The sequence below is a fragment of the Camellia sinensis genome, chromosome 13 (genome assembly GCF_055761805.1).
Source record: "Camellia sinensis isolate YWXY chromosome 13, ASM5576180v1, whole genome shotgun sequence".
Taxonomy (NCBI): domain Eukaryota; kingdom Viridiplantae; phylum Streptophyta; class Magnoliopsida; order Ericales; family Theaceae; genus Camellia; species Camellia sinensis.
Window position 1 is genome coordinate 14,622,708 of NC_138973.1, and position 18,962 is coordinate 14,641,669.

The following is an 18,962-nucleotide window of genomic DNA, read 5'->3' on the forward strand; positions in this document are numbered from 1 at the left end:
AATTGAGGTGCATACCCGCTATCTCAACCTATGGGGCTTCCATACAGATTTCAAGCCGAGGACACGCCTCTGGGTATTTAAACCAGACTTTAGTCTCGGAAATCCCGAACCTTTACGTTCTAGGCATCAGCCATTCGAACTCTAGTTTCCACCGTCGCAGTTGGTCTCCTAGGAACTCATTGCAAACATAGCCAAGATGCATCTGGCAGGGGCTGGTTTTCCGAGGGAGCACTTCGATTGCCATTTTGGCTTGAAGCAGATTGGATCTTGAGCTTGGGGTAGAGGCACACTCATACTTCGGAGCTTTGGCAAGACCTGAAGAGGTACACACGGAATGTAGTCTCGGAACTTACTGAAGTTGAAACAAACTCAGATGCCCGACATTTCCTCTTTTGCTTTTGCTTTGTAGTCTGGAACCCATATAGCTTCAAATAGGTCCTGGTTCTACTGTTCTCGCATGACCTGGGTTGAACCTTGCGGTTTTATGAAAGAACAAATTCTGTTTTGCACAGATGTGGAGAACGGCACGACACTCGGAGCGCAAAACGATTTTATTTTTGAAATTGAGAGATGAGCTTTTGACCGGGTATCGAGCCTACGACTGGACACAGCAAGACAACTCAACAAGGAAATAAAAGGCACACAACCTAGACACATTGAGTAACACTCGAAACGACTCAAAACAAGAATCGAGATAAAACAAGAAGACACGACACTCAGACGTGCACAAGGAGCCTGTTTCACCGGGTAGTGTTTCCCACCCTTTCTCATTTGTGATCCTCACATCACTCGGCCCTCAAGCTCTTGTTTTTCTGAAAAAGCCCTCTTCTCACTTTTTCTCTCATCACACATCTCTCTATTCTTCAATCTCTCATTTTTCATCCCTCCCCTGGGTGATTGATGGATAAACAGCAAGTTGTGGGCTCGCACCCAACATAATCAGCTCGCGGCTATTTCCTTCAGTGACATCTGTCGATGAGCCGGATGAGGGAATGGAGCATCTTGATCCATTCCAATTCGTGCTTCGCACTCGACTTGATATCTCGCTGCTTGGAGGATGTGGGAGCTTTCTGCCCTTTGTTGCGCCCTTTTCTGACGGGTAGAGTGCCCTTCTTGGCAAGTATGTTGACAATGGGAAAGACAGGAAGCCTGACTCAACTATGCCCCTAGTTCATCATTTTGACCATTTTTTGTTTTAGTTTTCTCCTAAAAAATTTTGACCAAAATGAGAGTTAGATTAACATGCTTGTTCAATTTTCTGATTTAAAATCATGCAAGTTAGGCTATGAGCACTGAGAGTTTTCCTTTTTTGGGTCCAAGAAATGGTCCAGTTTTGAAAACGGGATACTTTTCCAAAGATTAGTCAACCTCAGTAAAAATTCTCAAAAACTATTTTTGCAAACGATCACTACTCAACGAGCACGGAACCTACTCTCGAGATGCACAACCTCGGATTCGAAAGAAGATTGCCCCTTGCTTGAGGGACGCTACATGGCAACGGAAAGTTGCCCCTTGTTTGAACGGCACCGCGGCGCATTGAATGGCAACAGAAAGTTGCCCCTTGTTTGGACGGCGCCACGGCGCATTGAATGGCAACGGAAAGTTGCCCCTTGTCTGGATAACACCGTGGTGCATTGAATGGCAACGGAAAGTTGCCCCTTGTCTGAATGGCACCGTAGTGTATTGTAGTCAGTCCTCAGAGCGATGATTGCAACCGAACTCTCGGATACAGAGAAGGCAAAGACGACAAAAACCATCGCATGGACATAATCGAATTTGAAGTGTTTTACGGCTAGACTTCAGAATGAAGTTGCCTACGTATCCCAAAGATGGGAATCAAGCCTCACGTAGTTCGGGGTTAAGGTACACTCGGGTATTAACCTCTCCTCTTTATGCTCTAACTTTTGCCAAGGCGCCCGTCGCGGGTTTTCGACCTTGCGAGCTTTGTTCTTCTTTTCTTTTCAATTCTTTTCATTTCTTTGCATTTTTCTTTTTTGCTCTTTTCTTTTTTTCTTTTCTTTTGCATTTTTTGCTTCTTTTTTGTTCTTTTTCTTCTTTTCTTGCTCTAACTTTTGCCTGGGTCGCCCTTCCGGGTTTTCGGCCCAGCGAGCCTCTCAAGGGTAAAAGTATAGTAAGTCCATGCCAAATGGTTTTGAGGTCCTGAAGTCATCTGGATCCAGGAGAATGGCTGCTGTTTTGCTTTGCAAGCTTCTTTTGATGAGATCTGATCTTTTGATCTGACTTTGGGTGCCTCTTGTTCGAGGGCTGCATCAAATCTGGCCGCACAGGCCTCACATTGTAGTTGACCGTTGAGCCTTCTGAATTCAAGTTCAAGGTTTGGAAGCGAAGGGGTTGAGTCTCGAGGCTGAGAGCGATCCTAGGCTGCACAATCTCAGGAGCGATTCCACACAGGTCTTCGCAGGACCGCGCAAAACATTTTGTTTTTGAAAATTTTTAAGAAAGCGACAAATCACTCGCGCTGAAGATAGTGTGAAACCAGTCTGGATCAAGCCAGGGTCCTTCTCAGTACTCACGCTAACAAGCATGATTTCATTCATTAAGGGCTTAGCACGCCTCTCTTTCTCTCAGTTGATCAAAGTTTTGCAAATCCCGAGGAATTCCTTCCTCTTCGTTTTCACCGCAGTGTTCAAAAAAAGTTTGGAAAAACTCAGGTCATTACAATGATTTCGGGGTGCAAAAGAGTAGGCGAAAAGTACTGCCGTTTCATTCGAACTTTCTAGCACAACTGGCACAAAGCAGAAGCAAGCACAAAGCATGAAAAACCACTGCTGTTTCATTCAGATCTGTTGGTACAACTGGCTCCCTGGCGGAAACAGACTCAAAACAAAACGAAAAGACAAACACAAAACAAAATGGTGATGCCCGAGGTAACACCCCCCCCCGGAATCACCCAACTCCTACACAACAGGACTGACTCGATACAACAAGACAGGCCCAAAACAAAAAAGGCTGACTCAAAACAAAAAGACAGACTCAAAACAAAACAACAAAACTGAACCAATACCTAAGTCAGCATGCACAAAACCCAGCACTCACAAATGCTCAAAACAGTGCGTGCCATACACCACATTCGAGGTAAACCGCGCGCCGCCCACAGGTGGTCCAACCCCTGATCACATACTTGCATTACCCCCGAAATCCACCAACCCGATGGTGACAGACTTTGCCGAGCTTGGAGGAAGGATAACTTCATTGTCAATCAAATCTTGTACCTCGTGGCGAAGACGGAAGCAATTGTCAGTGCTGTGACCGGTTTGCTGATGGTATGCACAGTACTGGGTACCATCATGCTTAGCTGGAAGAGGATTCGGGAGAGGTCGAGGCTCGAGAGGTTTGAGATGCCCTTTTTTGACGAGGATTTGAAGGGCCTTAGACAAAGGCATATAGAGGGCATGGAAGACTCTACGACCTCGGGGCGGATAATTCGAGGCTTGCTGACTTTTGCTGGACGCACTCGAAAAAGGGTCGGCAGGTGTTGCCTTGGCTCTCTGATCTCTTCTAGGTGCAGGGTTAGGATTGGAAGGAACTGTTCTGGCACGACGGTCCCAATCTTGATTTTCCCTCTGGTCTAAACTGCTCTCGGCCTGAGTGGGGAAGATGTCATTTACAGTTTTTACAGCAACAGCGAACACCTGCTGTTTATTCAATCCTCCGGCTTTCAAAGCCTCAACAGCCCACAGGAGTTGTTCGTAGGGATCGGTGTCCACTTTCATCTTATTCTTGCCACTCGCATCGGCTTGGTAGAAGGTTTGAGTTGCTACATCAGAGCGGAGCCCCGTTGTTGTCGACATGCCATTATCGGAACTTGGGATGGCTTCAGGTTGGCTAAGTTCGATTACAATTCGTCCCAATAGCGGGGGCTCCTGCGGTATGAAATTTCCTGCATACGATGCATTTGGCGGCGGAACCGACATTCCGCAGGCTAGTTCCGCCACGGATCTTCGAAGGTCACCAATCATTCCCATCAACTCGAATGTGGTGGGCTCACGGGTTTGAAATAACTGGGGTCCCCAGATCGGATGCGAGGCAGGTGACTTGGGTGGGTGTGGCACTTCACCATCGGTATAACCTTGCAATGTGATTCCTTGGTCCAATGTGGCTGCCAAAACCACAATTTCTTCCGGATGTTGCGCCATCACGAGTTTTACTGAACTGAACAGAGGTGATGTGACTGGTGACTGACGGATCAGATGGACCGGGTTGGTGACTAATGAATCTGAAGAATCGGTGAGTCTTTTCCTGTCTTGCCTCAGCGAAGGAGAACATTGGTTGCTTTGAATCGAGTCTTTGAATCCCCCCTGAAAGAGAAAACATGCGGCATCTCAGCCCAATCCCACCAATACAGACATGAATATAGCTGACTAACTGCATTTGACCACTGATCACTGTTCCCAAAGTTCCTGTCCCCAAAACTGAACCTGATACCCGCAGATATAACTAATCCTCTAATACTGGCTGATGCCCGCCGGCTTGACACCCACAATACCGAACTGACGCCCGTAGGCCTGATGCTGACAATTCTGAACTGATGCCCGCAGGCTCGATACTCAAACTCATATACTGATCTGATGCCCGCAGGCCTGATACTGATAATACTGAACTGAAGCCCGCAGGCTTGATGCCCAAACTCATACACTGATACATGCATTCCTGTAGAGACGCACTCTAAAGCACATAACAGATAAGTGAGAGCCAAAACACCCCTATGGAGGGGTAGGGTTTCCCTGTCCTATTTTGTCAGGAACTAGGGTTTCACTACGCACGCAGCGGTTTCAAACAACCTATAAACGGGTAAGCAACCTGTCCTAGTTTTGAATGGTCACTATGGATCCGAATATGCACTAGGTCGAATGGTCGAAAAAGGTGCCCCGGTAAAACCGGGGTTTGTGTTCCCATACTGGCAGAGCCCACAACCGGTCAGCCTTATGGTCATGCCTTGACAAGACAAGCCTCCGGCAAACCGTTCAGGAATAGCAGATGGCAAACACGGTGTCCTAGGCGCACCAATGCAAATGCAATGCAAAGAAACACACAAGTGTAGTCAAAAACAGATATCATGAGTTCGAGTCAAGTTCTCTAAATCCCCAGCAGAGTCGCCAGAAACTGTAACAAGCCCGCGGGGGACCTTGCTACAGCTCGGACTCGATTTTTCGTTGTCACGGTTCTAAGTCTGAACCAAAGAGTCCAAATCCGGCAAATCGTTTTGAGAAAACAGATTTTTGAAAGAAGTGCCAAACATGGACTGCTTTGCCAGATACAGAGTCGCCACCTAAATATTTTATTTTGGGAAATTTAGGAAACCCTGACTCGGTGCCAAAAGGCCACGTGTCCGTCATCACCAAAGTTGCCTCGGCTCGGGAACTTGGGTACGATTGGGGAAGGTCACTTCGTGAGCACCCCCGCTCGCCCGGTCATAGACCGGCCTCTACTAACCATGATATCAATTTTTGAAAACATTGTGAGTTCTTATTCCGGTTATTAGCCTAGGTTACTATGTGATGCACACAGCATATAAGTATAGACTGGATCGCCCGAATTGGAACAAAACATTTCATGCTTGTTTATTTGAAAGATGATTTGCTACTCGCAAGTAGGCTTAAAATGCAGATTTTACCACCCGCAGGTGGGTTTAGAAAAGATGGTTTTGCCACTATCTAGTGGGCTTAAAACAAACAGTCGATGATTTATTCCAATCTAAACAACTCAACCTTCACCCACAAGCATTCAGGCAGATATATCACATAAGCACATAGCCTCATGGTAAGCATGCTATCATGGCATTCACTCACACGCATGCAAGGATGCTAAAGCATAAAAACTCACCGAGTACTCCAAGCCAAAATAGACACTTATTAGGAATAATGCATGAATCCTAAGCATACAGAAATGCCTAATGCAACACATGCAAGATGCAACTATAGCAGGCTCGGCTATTCTAAGATGGTGTATGAAATGCTACAACTATCATGTATTCAATTTGGAATTGAAAGTACAATGCAGTTAGTATGATGCGCCGAGCCCGGTGCATGCAATACAGATGAATGATGCAAACATGCTGTCATACTGTATGCTAATTTAAACATGCCCTAATCTAACCATCAAAAGCGGATAAATAAAAGGGAGAAAGACGTGGGATTGGAAGACATACATCACACTCACCCACACTTATTACAGTTGTGCCCTCACTCGGAGGGTCCGAATAAATAATACAGTCCAAATAAAAGAATATTACAGTCCGAATAATACAGTCCAAATAATGTACAAATTCCTAATTAATTAATGAAGAAAGCAAATAAAACTGGCGTGCAAGCCAGGGACTGCCTTGCTTCTGATGGATGATGCATGTCCGGGTTGTCTTGCGCGGAAATCCACCGGAATGCCCCAATTAGCCTCTGTTTACACCTGTTTCTTGAAATACGTGCCAAGCCTCGAAAAGTTGCTGATTCTGCGTTTTGCTGCAACAGAGAGCAGGAAAGGGGCATAGCAATGTATTTGCACAAATATATGCATGTCTCGATCCTCGTGCCACCAATCACGCATACCGAGGCATGATGGCCGAGGAGCCGAAATGCGCAACTCAATATAGGATGAATGCACATGAAACTACAGCTAAAACCTAACTCCATCATGGATAATCCGGAGTGTCGGTGACTGGGGAATTGAGATACATTCCGTCACTCGAAGTACGAAATGTACTTCGTTTCCCGTGCCCGGGCTAACTCCTATTCCGGACATGATGCAATATGCATGATATGCATGAAATGCAACTAATATACAATCCTAACATACACAATGCTATGAAAGTGAAATGCCTCGAAATGCGTGTACCCGGGCACGCAACCCGAGAAAATGACAGAATGCAATGAAAATGAGGTGCCTCGAAATGCATGCACGCGAGCACGCAAACCGAGGCAATGGTAAAATGCTGTGTAAATGAAGTGTCTCAAAATGCGTGCACACGGGCACGCAAACCGAGGCAATGCTATGTGTCTCGAAATACGTGCATGCGGGCACGCAAACCGAGGCAATGCTATGTGTCTCGAAATACGTGCATGCGGGCACGCAAACCGAGGCAATGATATGTGTCTCGAAATACGTGTACGCGGGCACACAAACCGAGGCAATGATATGTGTCTCGAAATACGTGCACGCGGGCACGCAAACCGAGACAATGATAGAATATGATGAAATGATATGGAAATGACAAATGGGCTTATACCAACACGAGTGAGCCTCAGCCACACTCACATAGGATGCCGACGGGTGAAAATGAAGTGCCTCGAAATGCGTGCACACGGGCACGCAAACCGAGGCAATGCATACGCAATGCAAATGACATAGAAAATGAAGTATGGACTTATACTAACATGAGAGAGCCTCAGCCGCACTCACATAAGATGCCGATGGCAGAAAATGAAGTGCCTCGAAATGCGTGCACACGGGCACGCAAACCGAGGCAATGCATACGCAATGCAAATGACATGGAAAATGAAGTATGGACTTATACTAACATGAGAGAGCCTCAGCCGCACTCACATAAGATGCCGATGGCAGAAAATGAAGTGCCTCGAAATGCGTGCACACGGGCACGCAAACCGAGGCAATGCATACGCAATGCAAATGACATGGAAAATGAAGTATGGACTTATACTAACATGAGAGAGCCTCAGCCGCACTCACATAAGATGCCGATGGCAGAAAATGAAGTGCCTCGAAATGCGTGCACACGGGCACACAAACCGAGGCAATGCATACGCAATGCAAATGACATGGAAAATGAAGTATGGACTTATACTAACATGAGAGAGCCTCAGCCGCACTCACATAAGATGCCGATGGCAGAAAATGAAGTGCCTCGAAATGCGTGCACACGGGCACGCAAACCGAGGCAATGATGAAATGTGATGCAACATGGCAAAAATGATATGCAAGCATGCTAATGGAATTTCAGCAACAAAACAAGGGGAAAACAGCCCCAGGATGAGGCGAAATGATATGAAATGCAAGGAAATGTCCCGAAATGCAACATTAAGCACCCGAAATGGCCTATAGCCATGCTAAATATGCACAACATGGACATGCAATGCAAAGACAGAAACTAGACAGCCCCAAGATAAGCACTTTTCCAGTTATAAACATGGCCAAACAGCAAATATAGGTATGGCAAAAATAGCATACAAGAAGAGGGGCCAAGATAGGGGTAATGAAGCAAGTAGTATAAGCTAAACCCAAACTGAAAAATTTCCTTCTACAACACTGAAGAGGGACCAAAAATATGAATATTTACAGTATATGACAAGCCTCAAATCAATATACAAATATGCTAAAAATGCTATGCAAAATGAAGCTCAAAAGTGGCTATAACATGAAGTATGCAAAATATTCACCAAACAGAAAAAAAGTGTTAATGAAACATGAATTATAGGCCAAAATAAGGCTACTTTAAGTTCGGACCAAGGTCCAAAAACAGAAGCAAAGAGGGCTACCAATTTATGCAAAAATGGGGCCAAATAATGGATATAACTACAAGTGACACATGGAGGCACCAAATGGTGAGGGGCCCTTCAACAATGTTGAAGAAGGGCCCAAAATAAGCACATTCACAGATTACAACATGCTCAAAAACAGATTACATATAGGCTAAAAATAGCATGCAAAATGTTGACATACAAGAGGGTCAATGAAGCAAGTGCATCATGGAGGGCTCAAACAGGGTTGAGCCCTTAATGAAAAGTGAAAATGAGCTCAAAAGAGGGCCACTTTCAGTTATGGCCGGAGCTCAACACAAAAAGCATGCATGGCTTACATATTGATCAAGAAAAAGGGTCAAAAGGGTCAAAGTATTACTTACCCTTGAAGATCAACACTTTTGTTGCTTCTTAGATGGATTTGCAGCTTCTTTAGCCTTCAAGAATCCTTCCTTGTTGCTGGAAATGAGATGGTGGTGGTAGAGCTTGGTGGTGTAGAAGGAATGATGGTTAGGGACTTAGGGTTTTTTCAAGAATTGAGAAGGAAGAAGATGGAGTTGGCTATGGAAGCTTGAAGATGAAAGTTTCTAACCCTTGTCAAGAAGGACCTCAGCTGGTTATATGGACAAGAAGATGGGTGTAAAGGTGGGGCCAAAAGGAGGCAATCTTTCCCCACAAAATATCCCCGAATTGGGATATTTTCTGGGGGGAAACAGCTGGACAGCTGTAAAGCACACACAGTGAGGAAGCAGGCCGGCCCATTGCTTTGGCTGCAGGTGGCTGGCCGGCCACCCCCCCTAGCCGGCCGGCTAGGGGTCAAAAGGTTCAATCAAATTTGGTGGCCGGCCACCACATGGTGATGTTCCCCTAGGTCTCCTCATCACAACCATGTAATTGAAATTCCAAGAAAGTGGGTCCAAGGGGTTCAACAGTGGCTCGGAAAGAGGGGTTCAAAAGGGTCAAGTGACTTTAATGGCCGGCCATGAACTTTTAGTGGCCTCTCAGGTGTGTACATCACAGATATGTGGTTGAAAGTTGGAGAAAAAGGGTCCAAGGGGTTCAACATTAGCCCGGAAGAAAGGGGTCAAAAGGGTCAAATGACCTTAATGGCCGGCCATGAACTTTTAGGGGCCTCTCAGATGTGTAGATCACAGATATGTGGTTGAAAGTTGGCAACGCTAGCTCTAAGGTATTCAACATTAGCCCGGAAGTTAGAAAAACGGGCGCCGGGAGGCTCGGGAGGAGAGATAACTGGCTGTCGCAACAATTGCTGGCCTCCCACCCTTCAGTGACCTTCCATGTGATAAAACAGAGGTACCTGCCAAAAATGAGCGAAAACCGTTGCAAGACGAATGTTCCGGAGCCAAAACACGTAGTTCGGGGTCCCGGAAATGGGCTGTTAAGCACCGAAAATCGTATTCGACCTCGAAGTGGGTTTCTTAGCCCCCAGTGTCCCTCAAAAGGGATGAAATAAGATGTATGCCAAAAATTAGAGCAAACGGAGATGGTTAGGCGGTCCCGAACCGAGGCACACGGCCTGACGGCTCCGAAAACCGGAAACCGGGCTCCGAAATGGGAAAAATGGCCTACGGCCACCAAACGTAGCCTACGGACATTGAGAGATGGTCTACGGGACCTCTCTCTTCCCTCAGGGAAAGAAACATAGAAAACCGAGTCTGGTTCGCAAACCGAGACAAGGCACAGAAGAGGGTTCGGAAATCCGGAGGCGGGGCTCGCAGCCAAGACTCTGAAACTTCTGAACGAGCACATTATGAAATATCACCAAGCGCTCAATCGGTGACGCCTAAGTCTTAAGGTCGGTCAAAAATGGGGTGTCTACACACATACATTTCTCTGACTGATGATCCTCTATTTATATTATTCTCTTTGGGCCTTAGGGCCAGGCCCACCCTCAATCCATTACATGTACTTCTACTCGGCCTTTATTCTACTGGTTGGAATGCCGATTATTTCAATGGGCTCTTCAATTGACTAGGATCAATGCCGAATAAAGGTTATGCCCCAGACTGAACTCTTGTCTATTCGTCCCTATTGACCCATTATTATTCGGCTCCCACAAGAACCATCAAAATGAGTCTTGACTTTGTAGACCCATTTGCAACCAATTAGATTCTTGCCACCAGGCAAAAGAACCAACTCCCAAGTACTAGTTTTTTGTAAAGCAGACAACTCATTCTCTATAGTTTGAACCCAATGAGGATCCTGACAGGCCTCCTTGTAAGACTGAGGTTTTGAAAAAGAGTGAATAGCAGACAAAAAAGTATGATAGGAAGCTGAAAAACATGTATTAGACCAACCCAACCTGTTTGGAGGATGACGCGCTCGAGTAGGATATCGGTGTGCAGTAGGATCAGAGTCGTTAGAAGTAGGAGGATCAGCAGTAGGGCCAGAGACAACCGATGAAGGAGGAGCCTTGCGACGAGAATAAACTAACAACGGAGGAGGAGAAGAAACCGAAGGAGAAGCAGCCATGTGAGAATATATTGTATATATGGCATGATTGTGTATATATGGCATATTAGGAATTAGTCAAGATTGTGGTGTAAATAGGAATCTTTGTATTTCCTTTTTCAGTCATAGATTTAGGGCTATATAAACTGATGAACTCTTTGTAAACAAACACAATTGAATATACAGTTTCATTCAGAAAACTTACATAGTATCAGAGCCATTCTCTAATCTGAAACCCTAGAGCTGTCTCCATTGCTCTCTTGTTCGTGTTCGTGCTTTCTTCTCTTAGGCTTATTCTGGTTCGACTTTGGTGTGTAACCCATCACTCATTTGTTCGTGACCCATTTGCTCGTGATTGTGCCTCGTCTCAGTCGACCCATCTGGATTTCCTCTCTGTTCGTGTTATTTGGTAGTCGCACCAATCCAGTGGTTCGACCCATCTAGTCGTCGACTCCTCACAACTCGTCTTCTCTCTCTGGCTCTTCTTCGTGGTCGACCCATCTAGTTTCTAGCTCGTGAACATCAGCATAGCGACTCTTCCTCTTTGCCTCTGGTTCGTGATTGTGTTCGCATTCATATGTCTTCGACTTTGACTTAAAATTCTGGTTCTCCTCAGACTCTCTCTGGTTCTCGATTTGTTTATTTGTCTCAGACTCTCTGGTTTGTCTCCTTTAGACTGTCTCTAGTCCTCGATTTATTCTGTGATACAATATTGCTGTTCTCAGACTTTGCTTGGGTATTATACTTAACACCCTAGGTTCAGGCTTATTACATTACAACCCCCAAGGTTTTCTATTTATTATATTTTGTTCCATTAGCTCTTTTCTTTTTTTGATTCCTTATAATGTTGAATGATAAGATTGCTAGGGCCGAAAATAGGTCACCGGCTTCAGATAAGTGTGCCTTCCGCCATCAGAGGGGTCACTGAAAGTATCACTGTCCCAAGAAGGGATGTCTGTCTGTCTCATCTTTTCAGCAGTCTCAGGATCAATTTTGCGCTCATTCTTAGAGTACTTTTCAGACTCCCGGTAGTTCTATCGCATCTACTCCGACCCCTGATCCTGACTTGGCTTCCATAAGTGCTCAGATTAGTCAGTTTTAGCATACCCCGTTTGCCTTCATTGTTTCCTCTCTTCATTCAGGTTTGCTTGGGTCTTCTTCAGGTATCTCTTTGTTTGTCTGGATTTTTGACTCTGGTGCTTCTCACCATATGACTCCCCATCCCTTCTTACTTCAAAATTGTACTCCCCCTCCCTTTCCTATTACTGTTAATGCTGCTAATGAGTCTAGTATGTTTGTTATATATGTTGGGCTTGTCTTACCGTCTGCTATGTCTATTGTCTCTATTCCATCTGTCCTTTATATTTCTCAGTTATTTATTATCTATCAGTCAGCTCTGATACCATGTAAGAGCATCTCCAATGGAGCTGTCAAACAACCTGCCAAAGCTATAATTTAGCAAGAGTGACAAAAAGGTCTCCAATAGCCCGCTATTCTACTTGCCAAAGATAGCAGATATCATTTTTGTTCTCAAATTTGGCAAGTTGAATAGCAGCTGCCAAACATGCCACATCAGCAAATATCAACAGATTTTTGACTCCAAATTTAGTTGAAAAAACAGAATTCAAATAGTAAAAAACCTTCCAAATTTCATAATCAAACCCAAATTTCATAATCAAACACAAATTTCAAAGGAGTTGCCAAATTCACAAATTTCATAATAAATTTCACAATAAAAATCACAATTTCAGAATAAATCTATAAATTTTAGAATCAATTTCAGAATAAGTTTCACGATTTTAGAATAAATTTGAGAATTTCAGAATCACACAAATTCCAGATCAATTTCAAAATCACATAAACAAAGCATACATATTTCAATTTCAGAATCAATTTCACAAATTTATATAAATTTCATAAATGAATTTTGATAATAAATACTTGGATCTACCTCGAGGGCTTCTTCTTCAGCCGACTGTTTTGAGGATAGAGAGAGAGAGAGAAGACTAGTTTTGGAGATCGGAAAGTTGGAGCTCGGTGATCGGTTTGAGGACAGAGAGAGAGAAGACACCATCTCAGCCGATTGGTTTGAGGAGAGAGAGAGAGAGAGAGAGAGAGAGAGATAGATAGATAGATAGATAGATAGATAGATAGATCGGAGAGTATATTGGTTTGAGGACAGAGGGAGAGAAAGGGAGAGAGAGAGACAGATCGGAGAGGTTTGACGATAGAGAAAGAGAGAGACAGATCGGAGAGTATACTGCTGTTGAGCTCAAACACAGAGACACAGAGAGAGAGACATGGGGTATAATGGAGGAAGAAAAGGAATGGGTTGGATGATGGAGACGTTTTGATGATGAAGACAGAGACACAGAGAGAGAGGGAGAGTGAAGACAAAGACACATAACGAGAGAGAGAGAGAGAGAGGTGTTTCGATGATGGATGAGGAAAAGGGAAGAGGAGAGTGAGAGGGAGAGTGAAGACAATGAATGAATGTCTTGGAATAGCGTAGATGATTCCAGAGAAATCATCTCAACCGTTGGTTTAGGGTACAATGACGATGGTGATATGTCTTGGAATAATATAAATATTTGTCAATTTTTCAATTTTTTTTTTCATTTTTTATATTTGTCTAGTCGGGAATAATATAAATATATAATTTTTTTTAGAAACAGTTAAAAAAAGGTCACAAAAGACAAAAACTAAACCAAAAAAAAAAACTAAAAAACCTATATCCAAAAAATACCTACAAACTTGGAGGAAAAGTTGGTTGAAATTTCCAAAATAGCAAGTGACCATTGGAGTACCATTACTATAGTTTGGCAAAATAGCACTATTCATTGCCAAATTGTAACAATGACAATGCTATTTTAGCAAACACCATTGGAGATGCTCTAAGTTTTCTGAATGAAAGTGCATATTCAATTGTGTTTGTTTACAAAGAGTTCATCAGTTTATATAACCCTAAATCTATGACTGAAAAAAGGAAGTACAAAGATTCCTATTTACACCACAATCTTGCCTAATTCCTAATATGCCATATATACACAATCATGCCATATATACAATATATTCTCACATATGTGACCTGCTAAGAACTGAGAATGTAAAATTGCTTGTGGTATTAAGGCTGGAATTTCATAGGTAACTTTAATTTCCAGTATAATGGATCTCTGTACCATTCTCCTAAAATTGAACTATTGGGCACCACCTATGCATTTTTGTTTTTATTAAGAGTTAACTTTTATTGTCTCTCTCTTTTTTTCCCTTTTCCTGTGGCAAATTGCAGGTTCTAATAGTGAATTCTTTGTGCAGGATCTTGTCATACATAGGAATGGAATGGAACATGTAAGCTTAAAAATTTAGGTAGTGTTTGGTTCACTAGAATGATGGTGAATTGGAATGGAATGGTCATCCCTTATCATCCTTATGGAATTATCATTCTCTTATAATGATGAATAATGATTCTATAAACAATGCATTTTTCATAATTTTTGTAGTGAACCAAATGTAAGAATGAACATTCCGATAGATGATCATTCTATACCAACTCATTCCAATGAATCAAATATAGCACTAGTTCTTTCTTATTAGCATTTCATGACAGACATGTAAGTGCCCTGTGCAATGGATGTTTGCAGGTTGTTGGAGAGTTGAAGACGGGAGATGTTTGTGGTGAGATAGGCGTCCTTTGTTACAGGCCACAATTATTTACTGTTCGTACAAAACGATTGAGTCAGCTGCTACGGTTGAATCGTACTACACTTTTAAACATAGTTAAGGCAAATGTTGGAGATGGAACAATAATCATGAACAATCTTCTTCAGGTCTGCAAATTGACATTTCAATTAGATTTTACATGAATCGTTAACTGATGCTCAACTTATATTCTTATAAAATCTTCTCCTAATGAATTGTTAACTGATGCTCCACTTTTAATGAAAATTGCAAATTCTTATATGCTGCTTTAGGTGGATGACTAATCATAATATTTTTTTATGAACTATTGGTGGATGATGCAGCACTTGAAAGAGCGGAGGGACCCTCTGATGGAAGCAGTTTTGTTAGATACAGAGCACATGCTGGCTCAGGGAAGAATGGATTTGCCTCTCAGTTTATGTTTTGCAGCGATGAGAGGAGATGATCTATTGTTGCATCAGTTGCTGAGACGGGGTATGGATCCAAATGAATTGGAAAGCAATGGCCGAACAGCTCTGGTGTGAGCAGTTTCCTCTCTATCTCCATTCTACGTGTGTGTATCGTGCTCAAAATAACTGTGAATTTGGTGGCTGAGTTTATATGTGTTTTTGTATGACACAGCATATTGCAGCATCAAAAGGAAGTGTAGAATGTGTGCTTCTACTTCTGGATTATGGAGGAGATCCCAACAGAAAAGGTATTTTTTACGCTATTGGGAATCCGTAATACTTATTTTGGATCTGTGAAACATGAAGCACAGAAACAAACAAACGCACAAAAAAGATAAATCACATGCGCACACACTAAGAACACAAGGTTTACGTGGTTCCCTCCAAACTAGGGCTATGTCTCTGGTTGTTGCGATTTTCACTATGATCAGAAAAATTACAAGAAATTAGGGCAACATGCCACAAGTGCAGAATACCATAAATACCCTTTACTCTAAAATTTGGGTGGTTAGTATCTAGTAATTATCAGGATCCATACTACCCAAACGCAGTCCATGATCAAATTCTAATTCATTGATTGGTTTACGATTTATGTTGCTTCTCCTTTTTTACTCCTATTAATATCATATTCCTCAGTTTTCATAATATTGGCTAGCTTAACTCTCTTATTATGGACTTTTTACATTTGCAATTTCATTTTATCAGTAACCTTGTACTGGATGAGATCGATCTCCTTCATGCAGCTAGTACTAAGCACTTGTCATTAAATGATAATAGCTTGTAACTATTGCTGTATTGTTTGTTTGTGCAGATTCTGAAGGAAATGTTCCGCTATGGGATGCAATTTTGGGGAGGCATGAATCCGTGATAAAACTACTTGTAGACAATGGCGCAGAACTATCTGCAGGCGATGTTGGTCAGTTTGCTTGCTATGCTGTTGAGCAAAACAGCATAGACTTGCTCAAGGACATCATCCGCTTTGGCGGGGATGTTGCATTGCTTAATAGCCTTGGGACTACCGCACTTCACACCGCTATTTCTGAAGAGAACACCGAAATAGTGAAGTTCCTAGTAGATCAAGGAGCTGACATTGACAAGCCAGATGTGCACGGTTGGACCCCGAGGGCTTTGGCAGATTATCAGGGACACGAAGAGATAAAATCTATGTTCCAAACCATGAAAGAGAATAGAAACCAACCTGCTACTGTGGTTCCCGAGACACAGGGCGTGCCCTATCTTAAGAAGTACCAGAGCGAGCCCACAATGCCTATTTTAACCCCTGAAGTCGCACCAACAGATGTTACAGAAGATAACTGGTCCGATGACCATCGCAGACGGAGGGATGACCATCGCAGACGGAGGGCCAACGTTTTTAACAATTCGCTGTTTGGGATCATGTCAGCTGCCAATAGACCCAGGAGAGGTAACCATCATGGTTATAAATTCATTAATTTTGAGAATATTCAAAACCTAATTCGCTTTTAGAACAAATTCACTAGTTGAGGACTGGGAAATGAATTTTTTTCCAAGCAAAGAAGCATGGACATGGAAACAAACAGGAACACGAATAGAAAGAAATTTAAGTATTTGTTGCTAATTGCAAAAAAATAAAAATAAAAAAATAAAAAACAATAATAATAATAATAATAATAATAATAATAATAATAATAATATGAAGCATTTATCATAAAAACATTTTGAGATCATTCAAGTTTCTATGGAAATGTCTCATTAATCTTAAGAATTATTTATTTTATAATAATGCTTCCTTGTATACGTTAATTAAATTTTGAGGCATAAGAATTTAATTGTTATGCCCAATTATTTGCAGGTGATAGGGGTCTTTTACCATCTCCATCCAATATTGAACAAAATTCAGGCAATAACCGCCCAAGAGTCACAATTAGTTGCCCGAGAAAAGGAGAAGTTGCAGGGAGGCTCACATTTTTGCCCGATACTCTTCGAGAGCTACTTGATATTGGTGCTCAGAAATTTGGGATCACTCCTACTAAAGTTTTAATGAAAGATGGAGCATTAATTGAAGACATAGCGGTCATTAGAGATGGTGATCATCTCATTCTCACCGGCGATGGGGGAGCTGAGATTTCAGGGAGTTAAGAGGTTACCTCCTATATTCATGCCTTAAGTGTACATTTTTTTTCCCTAGTGGCACACGATCCCACTTCGGAATTTTGAATTTGAGAGGGAAAAAAAATGACTACTTCTGTTTGTTTTTTGTACTTGTAGTTTTCATTGGATGTCTGAAGGGGAAGGGTGGTGGATATAGAAAATGCAAAATTATAGGTTATATATATGACGTTGGCATCCAATAGGTTATTATTTGTATGGAGGGGCTTGGGTGTATTATTTCAATTCTTTGAAGGTAATTTAATCCATCATTATAATGTTTATTTGAATGGTACCTTTGTTCTTTCTTTCCATTCTACTGTTAGACAATGCCTGGTAATCCTCACTGAACATGCAGCTCTGGAAAAATTGAAAATTTTGTTTTGAATGTCTCAAATAATTTGCCATTAATCAAATGATTGAAATCAATTATGGTTGTTTATGTGCTTGTGTGTAAATAATGTCAAAATGTTAAGTTCGTATCCCACAAAACTGTTGGACAATCTTAAGACAGATTCCTTTTTGGGTATCTTTATTGTATTTAATTTTCTGAGGTTTCAAATTAATATTCTGGTTGGAAAAACAAATAGTGATTTATGCTATTTGACAGATAGTAGTAATATACTGTCTCTTTTCTTTGACAACAACTAGTAGTACGATACTGGTGTCATTAACAATTCAGAATATTATTTGGTATTACAGAAAATTCTTGTGATATTTTATTTTTCTAGTTTTAGTAACAAGGAAAATAAAATTATTTTGTTGTTATAATTATTTTCTGGTTTTAGTAACTAGAAAATTAATTTGTGTTTTAATATTTTCTGATTTTTGTAATCAGAGATTATGGCTACTACAACTGAAACTGCATCTGGCAGTGGTACTCCTATTGTTACACCTACATCGGTCCCTATCCAGGACCATGTTCATGTACCAATCAATCATGGAGAAAAATCGGAAAAATTTAATGGTACCGAGTTTAAGAGATGGCAGCAGAAGATGCTGTTCTATCTTACAACTCTTAATTTGGCCCGGTTTCTCTATGAAGAGGCTCCAGCACTTAAAGAGGGTGAAAGTGATCGGCAAGTTGTTGCCGCTGTAGATGCTTGGAAACATTCAGATTTCCTGTGCAGAAACTACATCCTCAATGGCCTTGACAATATGCTGTATAATGTACACAGTCCTCTGAAAACAGCAAAAGAATTGTGGGAGTCTTTGGAGAAGAAATACAAGACAGAAGATGCCGGCACGAAGAAATTTGTCGTCGGTAAATTTCTGGACTTTGTTATGGTAGACTCCCAAACGGTAATATCTCAAGTTCAAAGTTTTCAAATAATTTTGCATGATATTTATTCAGAAGGTATGTCTCTTAGCGAGTCATTCCAAGTCGCTGCTTTAGTGGAAAAGTTACCACCGGCTTGGAAAGATTTCAAAAATTATTTAAAACATAAACGTAAAGAGATGACTATGGATGAATTGATTGTAAGATTAAGAATTGAAGAAGATAACCGAAAGGCTGAAAAGAGGAATGGAAAAAATCCCATTGAGTCCAAGGCAAATGTGGTTGAACAAGTTCATAAACCACATAACAAAAAGAGGAAGTTTACTGGAGATGGTCCTAAACAAGGCGATAGTAGCAAGAAGTTCAAAGGAAAATGCTATAACTGTGGCAAAACTGGACATCGAGCTTCTGACTGCCGCCGCCCTAAAAAGAATCATGGAAGTACAA

General features: G+C 42.1%; 1 protein-coding gene across 1 annotated transcript in view; it reads left to right on the forward strand.

Moving 5' to 3' along the window:
* The window catches only part of LOC114264914 (potassium channel AKT1-like), a 73,279-nt gene extending 55,753 nt beyond the window's left edge, over window positions 1-17,526 (forward strand). The window contains exons 7-12 of the mRNA XM_082901567.1: window positions 14,277-14,309; window positions 14,603-14,788; window positions 14,984-15,178; window positions 15,282-15,357; window positions 15,921-16,532; window positions 16,941-17,526. Of these exons, the coding sequence (XP_082757693.1) occupies window positions 14,277-14,309; window positions 14,603-14,788; window positions 14,984-15,178; window positions 15,282-15,357; window positions 15,921-16,532; window positions 16,941-17,227 (1,389 nt within the window). The 3' untranslated portion in view covers window positions 17,228-17,526. The remainder of the gene's footprint in view (window positions 1-14,276; window positions 14,310-14,602; window positions 14,789-14,983; window positions 15,179-15,281; window positions 15,358-15,920; window positions 16,533-16,940) is intronic.
* The last annotated feature ends 1,436 nt before the right edge of the window (window positions 17,527-18,962 follow it).